At 42.3% G+C, this 13,945-nt stretch overlaps 2 protein-coding genes across 5 annotated transcripts in view; both read left to right on the forward strand.

Annotated features, from left to right (window-relative positions):
- The first annotated feature begins 6,204 nt into the window (after positions 1 to 6,204).
- CG4477 (uncharacterized protein) lies at positions 6,205 to 7,318 on the forward strand. The gene is made up of 3 exons (NM_140038.1): positions 6,205 to 6,507; positions 6,569 to 6,845; positions 6,916 to 7,318. The coding sequence occupies exons 1-3, from the start codon at positions 6,236 to 6,238 to the stop codon at positions 7,312 to 7,314; spliced, it is 948 nt and encodes a 315-aa protein (NP_648295.1). The 5' UTR covers positions 6,205 to 6,235; the 3' UTR covers positions 7,315 to 7,318.
- A 639-nt stretch (positions 7,319 to 7,957) lies between these two features.
- GluRIB (Glutamate receptor IB) overlaps positions 7,958 to 13,945 on the forward strand; it is a 36,545-nt gene continuing 30,557 nt past the window's right edge. For all 4 annotated transcript variants that reach the window (NM_001274693.1, NM_080016.4, NM_001274692.1 and 1 more), the window contains exons 1-3: positions 7,958 to 8,491; positions 12,127 to 12,482; positions 13,384 to 13,536. In NM_001274693.1, coding sequence (NP_001261622.1) covers positions 12,350 to 12,482; positions 13,384 to 13,536 — 286 coding nt within the window. In that variant the 5' untranslated portion in view covers positions 7,958 to 8,491; positions 12,127 to 12,349. The remainder of the gene's footprint in view (positions 8,492 to 12,126; positions 12,483 to 13,383; positions 13,537 to 13,945) is intronic.

A 13,945-nucleotide genomic window follows, 5' to 3' on the forward strand; every position in this document is an offset into this window, starting at 1 on the left:
GCCTTCCTTTCCCGTTTGTCAAATCCCTCGAGCGAAATTGTAAATTAATTTTTCGCGCAACAATTTCGATTTTAATAACTAGAAACATTGTCACTTAGTTTGCATATTTAATTACGCGTTTTTTGCAATGCTTTATCCATTTGGGGGCTTTATGTAGTTTTTTTTCTACTTTTGGCGCACTCTTTTCCGAACAGCATATCAAAGCAATTATAAATGTGACTTAAAGCATTAAAGCTCTGAAGCGAGGTCAAAGAATCACATCGACCAGAAAGTAATTTCAATTCGGAGCGCACATAATTAAGTTTAACTAATGCCAATGGATGCAGCGATAAATTGTCATGGACCAGGCCTAAATAATTCATTACACATTCCCAACGAGCAGCAAGATGACAAAAGCAGGATTCTACATACTGTGAGTACAGGCAGGACCTTTGAGATGTTAAGAAATATTACTTAGATTTTTGGGGTCGGCCGTGTGTGCATATATTAAGACATAAATATCAAGTGCAGAGCCAAAAAGCATATTGTAATGCGACTGCAAAGGAATGGCAGTCCATGTTGCATATGACGAGTTGGGAAAGATGGCAAAGGACGTGCACATTTGCCAAAAATTACAGTTATTACTGCAGACAGTCGTCCTTGCTGGCCACACCGCAACCCACCCCCTATTTGAGCCACCCAATTTGGGACCCACAAGACACGATTGCGGCTGCATTGGGAAATTTAATTCAATTTCCGGTTGGCAATCACATAAATCCTGCACTTTATTGCATCCGCAGTACGCAATGCATAGCCACAAGGCGATGGCGGCACTTTTGCCAGGACGCCCCTTTTAATGAGCTAACGAAAATTTGCTTTATTAGATGTTGTATGTGGTGGAATCAGGGGCGCGCTACTCGTAGAAATGGGCCATGAATTTTTATTTATACTTCGCTACCGTTTCCTTTCAGCGAGCAACGAGCAAGCAATAACAGTTAACAGTTAGTGAGAGCAACCGGAAGTGGAGCACTTTAGCGACATCCGGCGACCTCGAATGGCCACATCCTACTCTCGATATTTGCGTGCAACTTTTGAGTTAATTCCCCTGTATTTGCCTTGTGATTTCCTTATTTCATTTGGCCTACCTACTGGCAAGCCGCTGCGTGGCTTTAAGTCGCCAGCTGGCAGCTGAAAAAGGCTTAAACTGAGGCGCTTAGCCTAAGCCCCCCGGCCAAGCTGAAGTCCAAAACGAAGCGAAATATCATATCGCACACAATGCAGCCTCGCAATTAGACTTAAATGCATGCAGCCGTGCAAGGAGCAGCGCCCGTATCCTGGATTCAGGAAACCGGTTCCTGAGTCCTGGTCCTGCGAACCACTGCCACTGCTGCTCCTCCTCCCTGTTAGACAAACAATTCCGGGCCCGAGACCAAAAAAAATATATGAGAAATGCGCCAACTGAACGTCGCGGCGGGGTAATTGAAAAGGAAAATGAAAAACATGCCGCGAGCCAGAAATGAAAAGGTGGAAACCTGGAGGTCGGGCAACGAAGTTGGTTATACCCTTCAGCTAAGAATAACCAACACAATGATGCACTGCGCCAGGACCACCGTGAAAAATATAATTCTTTAAATAGCTCCCACCCACATTATAAGATACATCTCCGGAGTCCTGGCATCCCGACCTTTTCGGGGACTCATCAAATCCCGAGCTTCTCAGTTAATAAAAGGTAATAACGACAAAGTTACCTCCTGTTTGTTTGTTTTTTGCCTTTCAGCCGTCTCTTCCGCTTGTTTCCCGAATCCGGCCAGCAACTTGCTCCTTGTATCTTGAGCCCAAATGCAGGTCATTTGGCAATTAGGTCGCCGTACTGCCTGCCGGCGCTTCCTTCTACATCCCATCTTCGACTTTTCCCACCCGCAAAATAAAAAAAAACTTCTTAAATGAAACCAAAAAAAACAAAAAAAACAGAACCCACTGTCATTTGATTTATGCATTAAATTCACAACCGCCCGCGATTGCTAATTAAATTCTACTCAAATAATCAAACAGACAATCTGCAGACGTCGCAACTTCCCGGCCACTTGGAATTCGAGGACCTCCTCGCCACCAGCAGCCACAACAATAACCACGGAATGCGACTGCAACAGCAGCTGCGGCATCTGCAGCCTTTCTATTTACCAGTTTTATCTGGCAAAAGGCTGTCAGCCTTCGGAACACTTAAAAAAAAATGCACATATTAGTTAAATTTTCAGAAAAAAAGGCATGAAACAACTATGTTTTTGTAGAAAATTATCTTTAATGCTATATTTTTTATAAATCTCTATTACTTAAATGAAATGACTATCACTTGACAAAGCTTTTACAAATAAAGCTTGAAGGACAACCATAGATTAAATTACAGGAAGCATTTGAAATTAGAGCTTTTAGTCGTAATAAAGTCGAAAGCCCCATAATATTTTCTTAGGTCAAGGCCGAAATCGTAATTATTTTTTCAAGTGCACGGAGTCCTATGGCCTCCAGTTTTTCACACTGCTCAAGTGGCCAGCGGAGAGCGGCATCCTTGAGCATAATGAACACTTGACTCCTTTGGCTTTTGCCCGTCCTGCGGATGACAATGCCCAGTGCAAACATTTCACCGCAGGCTAAGACAAAGGGCTGACAAAATGAAGCGAGTGGTTCGCGAGGAGTCCTTGGGTCCTTGAGGTTTCAAGTGGTCTTCTGAGGCGCAAAAATGGATAGAGCCGACCGAGGCGGCATAGCTATAAAGTTCCAATGCTCTCCAATTGACCCAAATAAGGAATGCAGCATGGATGTGAATTCTTTATGCCTTCTTGGCAGCAGTCGCAAATATGCGAGCAATGCTGAACTGATACTTACCTGGGTTTGAAGCTATCTTTGGGGCATCAACATAAGTTAATACAACTAAAAGCCCCTGGAGGGTTGTGCACGTTCCGTCGGCATTCATTTGCCTATGTAAATTGTGAGTCCCGCATAAATTACAAAATTAGTCGGAATAGGAACACACGAATTTCGTGTCGTCATCTCTGCAGGCAGTGTCTAGTATAAAAACTATTTCAATTTAAATTCTTATCGTATCTGAGCAAACTACGCAAATGAGTCGAAGGAAATCGGGCCCATTGGCAATCTTTAAGAGTCCTTGTTCCACCTTTTTCTCGATGTCCTTGTTGCCAATGCTGTTGGGGCCATAAGCCGCTTAGCTTTTACTATTGCCAGGCCTAACTTTTAACGTTTCGACGCCTTAAAGATTGCCTTCGGGTTCCACTTTTCAGCCATTGGCCCACCCTACACAACATAGTCTCTTGGTATCACATATCTTACTTAACGTGCCTGCGAGACTTTTTTCATTAGGATAAGTCTATTTTATGCCAAAACATCCGCCCCACAGAGCACACACACACACACACACACACACAGCCGTGCACACATGCCACATGGCGCACATGAAAGTTCCGGATTCGTTCTGAATCCTGGTTGCTGGATGCTGGATCCAGGAGTCTGAAGGCTCGCCCTTTGCCAAAATGTTTATTTGGTACCTCGTGTTATTTATTTTATGGCACCTTTTGCCATACTTTATTTTTCTGCTATTTGGCTGCTTTTCGGTTACAGCTGTGACGCCTGCTCCTCGATGGCTGCTCATCGATATAACAATATCCTTTTGATGTAATTTCCGCTTATGGCTTATTTTCACAATGGCAGGTGTAAAGGTAATCGTTGATTGTAAGTGCCTGCCAAGCCAGCCGACAGGATTTTATAAGCTAGATGTGTTTGCTCGCGTCTATGTGTGTGTGAGCGTGTGGTGTGTGTGTGAGCGTGTGGTGTGGGATGATTGTGTGTTTGTTTGGCTTTTATGTCAATTCTCAATTATATTTCAATCATTTTTATTACATCTCCTAATGCCCAAAGAAGATTACTTGCCATCATAAATAAGTTATAAATTTAATTGGAAAAGCCATCTCTCTGTGTGCGTGTACGTTCATCATTTTGTATGGGATCTATTCGTCAGTGTGTGTGTGTGTGTGTGCAGAAAAATCTGTGTTCATGCCTGTCCGTATCTGTATCCGTATCTGTATCCGTATCTGTATAAGTATCTGTGTATTATTCCTCCTCATTTCCGTCGCTTAATTAGTTGCTAAATTATTACCACTCGGGGCTGACACGGCCGCATCTCAAGTGACAGCCAATCGATACGATTCACATAGCTCTGACCTGCGTCGCTCTTTATTGTTGCACATTTGATTTCAATTTGATTTGCGGCACGCTTGACACTCGTGACACGCGACGAAAACAATGCCAATCTTGGTTGGCAATTCGCGTTAATTTCCACATGGAATATGACCGCATAATTGCGCCACTCGTTCCGCGGAAAATTGGCTTAGCTGGCGTTGCGTATACGCCGCGTGGTTACCCAGGGGGCGTTCGTAAACACACATAAAGCATACGCCCCATTGTGCTGGCAAAGCGACACTTGTGCCATCTATAAAGAAGGCCCTGCTGCAAAAGCTACCCCAAAAATACGTTAATATATGCTACTAGATAAAAGTTGATATGTATATATATACTTTATATAAAATCCTTTTATAATCTCATCCTATTGTAATTTTCTCTGAGTGCAAAAGAAATTACAATTAAAAATTCTTAATTAGCATATAAATGGCAGGCAGATGACCATTTAACACTCGAAGGCCGCCAAAAAGAGATCAAAAGTGTGCTTTAAATCAAATGGAAATAAGACTGAGATCTTATTACTTACCAATAAATTTAAATCCGTTCGCTTGAGCTGAATTCCAAGAGTTCGTTTGGCATTCAGGTGTTAAGATATACGGCAGCACGCACAGTGAGTTACGGGTTGCTTTATAAATAAATACGTCCGTGGCCGAGTTTCTTCTTTTTTTCCTCATTTTGACGCAGCTGCTTGTTGCCAAGGTGCTGATTGCAATTACTTGTGTGTGACGACGACCCGTTACTGTCGAGTACGGCGAAGGAGTATTAAGGTACGGGGTACGGTGTGCGGCATACGGAGTGTGCACTACGGCGGAATCCCACGCCCACTCATTCGCTGCCGCATGTTTACGGCCGACCACATCAGCTGTGGTGTGGCAGTGCCACTGGCAAAAGCAACAGGCAATAATGCCGCACTCGTCGGAGCCGGAGCCCACTTGTCCGGGATATGGAATTCGGGATACGGGACACGGCACACAGACTCCCAATCATACCCATTGCCATACCCATACCCGGATACGGATTCGCCGCCGATGAATTGCGTGACTGTGCAAGTGAAGCTGTGGATATAATAAAAGTAATTAACAAGTGTTTGCGCTGCATGATGCGGAATTTCAGGCGCGGATAAGCGAGCGATACGTGTGGCATATGGAATAATACGGTATATGGAGGTGTGCGAATGGAATACTACTGAATACGAAATTCGACGCAATTTTCCGGAATTCGGATGGGGAATTGCTTTAAGTGGCGCACAAAAAAGTCTAATAACGAGCCGCGGAGATAAAAGGGCCGGCGATCAGATCGAAAATCGGAGCACAAAAATCCATTCCTCTTGTGGAGGTGAAAATCTCTCGACAAATACTTTTGACAGCCGGGGATATTTGATGCTCGAAAAACAACAGAACGTAAATTGAAAAGTTTTGCTCTTAATGCAGGTGTGAGTGGTCGATGTAAGTGTGGGTGTGGGTGTGTGTGTGTAGGTACATATTTGTGTGCGTGCGTGCGACTGTGTTTCGTAACTCCGCTTGAAAGGCCCCGAGCTGGAAATCAATTTGTGTGCATTTATTGAAAATTGAATTTCCAATGAGCAGCGGCGCGTGCACACATGTTGCTCCTGCAGGACTCTCGTCCTTCATCCTTGAATTGACTGCCTGAAATGGGTCTAGTTCTAAACGGCCCAGGATCCGAGGGTCAGGCATCATGGGTCAGGCTTGTTCCTGCATAATTGCCATGTAAAACGGTTTGTTCTACTGCCGCTTACCTAATCCCTCCAATTTTGTTGCAGCCACTTCTCGGGGCACTCTAAATTCAGCAGAGGAATGCATATACACAGAGAAAATGTGTAAAATGTTTGTTCTTAATGGCTTAAAGTGCTATTAAACGCCTTAACCAAATGACCACAGTGAAATTTTCATCGATATCCGGGACTAAAACAAGGTATTCTGCCAGTTATTTTACTTTGATGTCAAATCAAAACATATTTCCTTTATCACATACACTTTGAAAAATCGTCATGAGTAGTCAAAATTTGTTCGTTTTGCTGGTAATTTCATTTTTCCCACTTTATAACTGCCTTGGAGATTCTCCTAGAAATGCATTTTCCTCCTTAAATCGTGTTAAACGCCTATCTGATGGCGATTTCGATGAAGACTCCATTGCACTGTCAAATTATTGCGTATCCTTAAGGTCGAGATCTGCCGAAAAATTCTTTGGGGATAATCATTTTTGCTCAGGCGTTATTCTGGCTCCAATGTTCGTTATGACCTCCGCGCATTGTTTAATAAAGTGGGTAACTGAATATAAATATTTTTAAAGACATAACTATTATAACTATACAAAATTCCAGCAAACGAAGGGTTTTGATTTCCAGTCGAGTCCTGCTCATTGTTGCTGGCACTCTCAATCGCCTTAAATACATTCCGAACAGGACATTTGTTACTCCTGTAACGCATATTTGGTTGCCCGATAGCTTCACAATGCGCAATAAACAGGATTTCGGATTGTTAAAGGTGAAGAATCCATTCCCTAGAAATAATGAGCATATATCCATAGCTAGATTGCCCGTTCATCCACCGCTACCAGGTCTAAAATGTAAAGTTATGGGATGGGGGCGTATGTATAAAGTGAGTGCAATTAATCAGCATTTTTTGTTTCAAGTAATTAAGTAAGTTATATAAACATATGTTCCATTAGGGCGGTCCGCTTGCCTCGTACATGCTGTATATCGATGTGCAGGTGATAGATTCCGAGGCATGTGCCAAATGGCTAAGAGTTCCATCCGTTGAGCATGTGTGCGCCGTGGATAGCGATGATCTTACTGCCCAACAGCCATGTGGCGGGGATTGGGGTGCTCCAATGTTGCACAATGGTACCGTCTACGGGATCGTCACTATTCTCGCTGGATGTGGCGTCAGCCACTTGCCATCCCTGTACACCAATGTGCATAGCAATGCAAACTGGATTCATGAAAAAATTATCAGCAGTGCAGGTAGCATCTTACTTGTTCCGCCCTTATTTCGATACCTTTCTATAGCACTTATCTATGTGGTAACTCTTTTTAATTTTGTAATGAAATATAATGGTGTAATGTAATCATATGCATATTTGTATTCATTTGTATATCAAGAATGTTTATCCATAAACCCAACCGTTGAAAATCCATTTTTGTTTTGTGATTACATCGCCTGACAATCGAAAGGAGTATACTTAAGGGGGTTTAATTGATTTCGACTCCTTAGTTCCTCAGTGCCTGTTATGGAATCCGGCTAACATTCGGATTTGGCTTAACAACTAACCAAATGCCAGCGACAACAGCAACAATTGCTGATTGTGCTGCACTCACGAGCGGGCAATAAAAAGGGCAACCGACCAGAGAACGACAAGATGTACTCCAGTTGTTATTGCTGGTTCTGCTGCCGCTGTTATTGTTGCTGTTGTTGTTATGTCCTGGCCAAGAGTAAACTTGAAAAAAAAACGGTTACTAGGTCAGTAACACTGCCAGAAACACGCGTCTGCAGGCGGATTCTCTCGCATTTTCGCCGATTTTGCAGACAAGTGCGTGTGCGCTCGCTCTCCGCAATGGAAAAATCTCTCTCCAAGCCGCCCTTTTTAGTACACTGAGCACAGCCTCCCAGTTTTCCGAGTTTTTCCGAACGACAAGAGAACGCGGCATTTTTGTAGTTTTGTCGCCCGGCCGGATTTCGATTCGCAACCACACCTGCTCAGCATCCAACTCAGTACTCAGTCGTGCGCGCGTCAAACAGGACGATTACGGCGGAAAGTCTCGAGGATGTTGGCTCTCTAGCGGAATAGGGAAATCGGAAAATCGGAAAATCGGAAGACGGACCCCAACGAACTACAGATCGGGCCCAAAAACCGAAATCGAGTCGAGTGATAAAAGAAACGGCTGGGCAAAAAAAAAGGAGGAAAAGATAAAGCTAAGCAAAAAGAAAACCGAGCGCGCATTAAGTGATAATAAAGTAGCGGCAATCATTTTAAAAATTGTGTGCCAGCTTATGCAAATGTAAAAGTCGCTTAAGAGCCAATTCCCAAATATTTCTCAAGTTTCGCCCCAAAGAAAGCGAAGAAAAAGCTAAGCAAGAAAAGCCGCAATTTAAGTGTGCTGTGTGTGACCAAACAACTTACAAAGCCACCAACAAAACCAAAAAAAAAAAAAAAAACGAAAGGACTAAGGGAAAAATAAATCTCAAGGAGTGGAAGGAATTGTAAGCCGCAAATGAACAGCGACAAATGCTCGGCCCTCTTTTTTGTAAGTTGCCAAATTTGTCGAGGCCCCATTGACTCAGTGACTGAATGACTAACTGACTGACTGACTAACTGACTGACTGACTGACTGACTGATTGGCTGACTGCGGAAATGACTTAGTGACTTCGACCTTTAGTTTATTGACGAGCATTAATATAAACAGCGGAATTTGTGCTCATTATTTGTGACTTTGACTTTCGTTGGCATGGGAAGCTGTCAGATTCGGAGGCAAAAAAAATAAATTATCAATTATCGGGTCACTTGTCTTTGATTGCCACAAGTACTTTTTTTCACTGCGGGACTTAAGCTAATTACAACGCAAATACATTTTGGCATACGAAACATGAAAAGAGAGACATTAGTATAAATGCTAAAACAAAAAAAATAAAAGATCTAATCAAGTGTCGTATTTATAAATTGGTATTGATAGCAGGTTCCCCAAAAAAAAAGAAATACAGATATCCTCAATTATTGGGCATGGTTACCTTGCCTTTTCGGCATGACATTGGCATACTAATCACCTCATTGATATGCAAATGAGCCGCCTTATATTATGGATTTTATCTGCGGCCTAATAATTTTCCTGTTACATTTTTATCTCGCCGGATTCGCTAAATACCTGCCATCGTGTTTTGTTTTTCCATTCACGGTTGGCACGTGCCCGTCGACAAGGGAAAACCAAAACGAACTGAGGAAAAAGAAAGGAAAACATTGCGGGGGCGACTCGTTTTGAAAGGCAAATTTTGAAGGTCCCGACTCCGGGCGATGCCTATCATCTGGCGAGCTGTAAATTACTGGGGGCACTCGCGAAGGTCAGTTTCACGGATATGGCTCAGTTTTTGCCGTATCCCGTATCCCGTATCCCGTAGACAGTAACCCGTATCTCCGGATCCCAGCAACGTGTTAAGTTGCGAAAGAATAGAGGCGAGACAGGGGCAAAACGTAATCAGCGAGTGGCTACAAAATAATTATTTAATTAAAGGAAGTGCTGCTCCAACATGGCAGCAACTCTGCTGCTTCTTCGGCCTAAATGTCCATTCATTCATTTCACTTATCTCGGCTGGCTTTTTGTTTTCGGACCCACTAAATAAGCCAAGTCCCGCTCTTCAACTCGGTGCCACTTAAACGTCCGTGACGTTCAACTTTAGGCTACTAATTTAAATTTAATTAAGTGGGATCATTCGTTTAATGGAAACTGGCCGAGACTCGACTCCACTCGACTCTCGTCGCACTTTGCGTTAGTTTTGCCAACGTCATTATAACGAATAAAGTTCGCAGCGCCCCGGCTATATGAATATAAAGCGTCTGTTAACCTATTTTCTAAATGCGCTAAATAATCCCGATGTCGCTGGTGCTACACCACCCACAGCACCAACTCAAACTCCCAGGATTACGGATCGGCATCCGGGTGTGGACTCTGGTTTTTATGGGCCCAGCTCAAAATAGACAATGAACAGACAACGGAGTGCAACTTTTCACTCAAGTGGTTTTTATGTAGATTGCTTTGGTCAATGTTTGCCTAATGAATGAATGGGCCCAGAGTTGCGGAGAAAGGGTTCCCATTTCACTACCCGGGGATTAGTTACTGTAACTGATATGATTAAAGAGTGGTTAGGCAGCAAGACAAACTTCAAAGGATGGAGTTTATACAGACAGCTCTAGAGGGGGTAATGAACTCCGGTTGGGGATTTTCCATTACCCCCTCGATTCACAGATAACTTAGTTAGCCCAATCAGTTTCTGTTTCAATTTGTAATTACGTATATTGCCATCCTAACTTTTAATTAGAAATTCTCTTTAAAATTCTGCATTGAAATTGTAACAAGAAATTGTAGTGGAAATAAGCCACAAATACTGACTTTTATTATTGGCAACCATTCCACATTATTTTACTATCTCATACATTCTCGTAAAGATGAAATCTGTGCATATATTAGTTATGAAAAATGTTTACAGAAATAGTAAAGCACAACTTAAATCGATATATTTCGCCCCGAAATATCAGATAAGCAATGCCCAAGTTCTGAATATTTATCCTTGAAAAATACATGAGTCCAAAAAATTCTGTCGAACTAACGAGAACGAAGTGTATACATACAGATGGGGCCCAGCTGTGTGCGGCCCACCTCAAATAAGCCGATTTAAAAACAATTTCAAAAATTAAACCATTATTAAAGCCGTGGGGGAATGCAAACGTGAAACGTACAAAAAAAAAAACTCCCTCCACATATAAAACGGCGATCCAAAAATAAAATTCCAATAAGCGTGCGTTTTCGGTTGGCTCCAATGTGGGGGCGGTAAAACATGGGAAAAAAGACCAAAGGGATATGGAAAACAGACATTTTCGCGAATACCGACAACAGACCGACCGCCAGAGTCACACAGCCAAGCGGGCAGTCATTCAGTCAGCCTGAGCTCTGCAATTTTAAATAATTAACAATAAAAAGCATAAAACAAAAACGTAAACAAAAATAAAGCAGCTAAGGGAGCGAGCAGCGAACAAAAAACAACATGCATAAAAGACATTTAAAATAAGCGCAAAATCAGCACAAAAACATTCAACGAACCGAAAGGATAACGACTGGGGGATATGCGCCAAAGGGTGTTTGCCGGGGTGGAAGGATCGGAAGGGGCGGCGGAGGCGTCAGGTGAAATGGGGGCGTGGCAGGAGGACAGGTTGGCGGCTGGGCTGGTGGGTGGCGAGGCGCAACAATAACTGCACAAGCTGCTGGCACAGTGACACACTGACAACGCACAAAGACAACAGCACAAGAGGATTTGCAGGCGGAGACACATGCATATAGACCAAGTGTACATATTTGCATACAGTTCACTGGGCACACACACTCACTCACTCGCACCCACACGCACACGCACACACACACACACACTCGAACAAATGCGAGCCTCAGCGGAAAGTGAATGAAACGCGACAGTCGGCTGCCATTGTGCCAGGTGCCAGTTGCCAGTTTACCTGTTGCTACAGAGCAAGAAAATACTAAATGAAATACTTTTTTATCTGTTAATTAGCCTAGCCTATTTAAAAAATAAATATATTTATCAAGTCAAGTCTTGTGTTTAAAAATGATGAGCAAATCCGTAGCTAAATTTGGTTTAACCAATAAAGAATATATAACGATTTTATAACGTCAATAAACGACATGATAATAACTTAATATACTTAAACTATAGTTGACTTTCTATATTTCAGTTGGAAAGTTCTTTAGCCATATTTATAAAGTATCTTTTGTACGATATTACGATTAGGCAATAACTTTCCAAATGAATGACTTGCTTAAGTCTTTTCTCCCCGTGCATTTGTCAGTTTTCCAGGTGTTGGGGACACGTGCGGGCCAACGCGTGCCGGAGTGAATAGCTATAGCTTGGGGGTGGCTCAAAGGGTGGACTTAAAAAATACACACTAATTTGCCCCAATAAGCAGGAAACGTTTAATTAAGCACACAAAGCCGAAAATTTAAGCGACTTACACGGGGCGCAATTTGCATGATAACCCAACACGAACACGAAATCTCCCCGAAAATCATCAGATATATTTAACATACTTTTAACCTAACCTTTTTGCTTTCTGCCCAAAAAAAAAAAAAAAAAAACTCAACGCTGACCCGAAAATATATGCAGGCAGCACAAATTATGCAAATGCTGCGCTAAGTGCGGCAAAATGCTCGCAATGCCAGCGACGACAAGCTACAACTACAACTACAACTGCAGAAAATAAGCGGAAAAGCAGAATTAGCAGCAGCAACAACAAGTGGAGTCCTGTTCAGCAGGAATAGCAAGGATATAGCAATATAACAACAAGGCAGCACCGCCAGCATCAGCAGCAGTATCAACGGGCTGCAAAATGCGCTTTGGCTTAAAGTTGAGCTGCCTTTGGCCAAGCTTTTTATTATGGCTAACATGGAGCAGTGGCGGCGGTGGAGGTAGCGGGGTGGGAGTCAGCGCACAGCCATCATTAACCGAGAAAATCCCATTAGGTGAGTAACCGTAACCGTAAGCCCAATGCATCTGACAGCGACCCGAGCAGCAGGATCAGCCACCCACCCACTCTTGGCATCCTGGCATCCAGCTATTCGTGTCCTGGTTTTGTCCTGGCACTTACTCTTATTTTATAAACGTTCAGCTGCACACGCCTCAGCTGGCTGGGAAATGGCTGAAACGCGCAAAAGTTCACCATTTCCAAAACTCTCAAGGAGAATACCTTTTCGGGGAAAAAAATATTGATTCAATAACAGGCTACGTTAAAAGTTTTCAAGTACTTGGGCTAACCTTACCTTAAAATGTATATCTAGTATTGAAAAGAATGGAATGCGCTGCAATTTCTAATTGCTGCAAATATTTTACGCATTTAACTTGTATTAGAAGATACATTTTTAGTAAGCTAAGACGCAACAAAATTTCTGTCGTTCTTTGTCCGAAAAATCATCTAACAATTTGAAGTTTGCAAGGAGTCAGTTTCATTCTATTTCGTTTTATTCCTCAATTTTTTTTTATGTTGGCCACTTTGAAAACTGAAACGCCACGCTTATTAGCTTGCTGCAAACGCCACTTAAAAATTGGCTCAAATTGCCCACCACAACAACAACAACGAGAAAAACAAAACAGTTGCCTGAAAGGCGGCAACAAAGTTTGCCCAAAAACAAAAAATAAAGCGAAGAAAAAATTACAAGAGCAACAACACAAATAAAATTCGAGCGCAAAAGCAATTACGAAGTTTAAAGTGCCTTTGCTTTGAACTTAATTGACAATTTCGATGGAGCAGCTACCGCTACCCCAAAAAAAGCCCAAACTTTTCCCCAAGTCGAGCACTAACAGCAATTTTACACATCTTTGCATGTTGCTGTTGCTGCTGCTGCTGCTGCCTTTCACCTGAAACAGGTGCCATTTTCGAGCAGGGAACCGACGAGGTGCAATCGGCCTTCAAATACGCGATGCTCAATCACAATCTGAACGTTTCATCCCGTCGATTCGAGCTGCAGGCCTACGTGGATGTGATCAATACGGCGGATGCATTTAAATTGTCACGACTGAGTAAGTATCTAAGTAATATTCAGTAAATCTATTGAGTAAAACAAGAACACAAGGCGATGGTTGTTTGCGTCATTGAATTTTGACGCACCTTTGAATTGAATTCATGAGATGCAGAAATTGCTGAATATTGCTGAAATGTAGCAAAAAATGTGATAATTATGCGCATTTTTAGCCAGTCTGCCATTATACGTATTTTGTTATTTTTTTCAATTTCCTTGGACCTTGGTCTACATTTAGCTATAGTTGGAGTTTCATTCTATATTCTATTGACTTAAATTGTAAATGACCCAAGTCAGCATTGCAACTATTAGAATATTGAATGAGCTCATTTGAGCAATAACTCATTAATTAGAATTTGCTTTCATTGAATGTCTAAAACTAATGATTCAATATTAAAACAGATATAAAT

The sequence above is a fragment of the Drosophila melanogaster genome, chromosome 3L, assembly GCF_000001215.4.
Source record: "Drosophila melanogaster chromosome 3L".
Taxonomy (NCBI): domain Eukaryota; kingdom Metazoa; phylum Arthropoda; class Insecta; order Diptera; family Drosophilidae; genus Drosophila; species Drosophila melanogaster.

What these genes read in the sequence shown, in the direction of transcription:
- CG4477 (NM_140038.1), top strand. Translation starts at nt 6,236, where the DNA reads ATGAGTAGTCAAAATTTGTTCGTTTTGCTGGTAATTTCATTTTTCCCA. An exon ending in TCCGCGCATTGTTTAATAAA is followed by an intron (nt 6,508 to 6,568) that starts GTGGGTAACTGA and finishes ACAAAATTCCAG; the next exon opens with CAAACGAAGGGTTTTGATTT. An exon ending in GATGGGGGCGTATGTATAAA is followed by an intron (nt 6,846 to 6,915) that starts GTGAGTGCAATT and finishes ATGTTCCATTAG; the next exon opens with GGCGGTCCGCTTGCCTCGTA.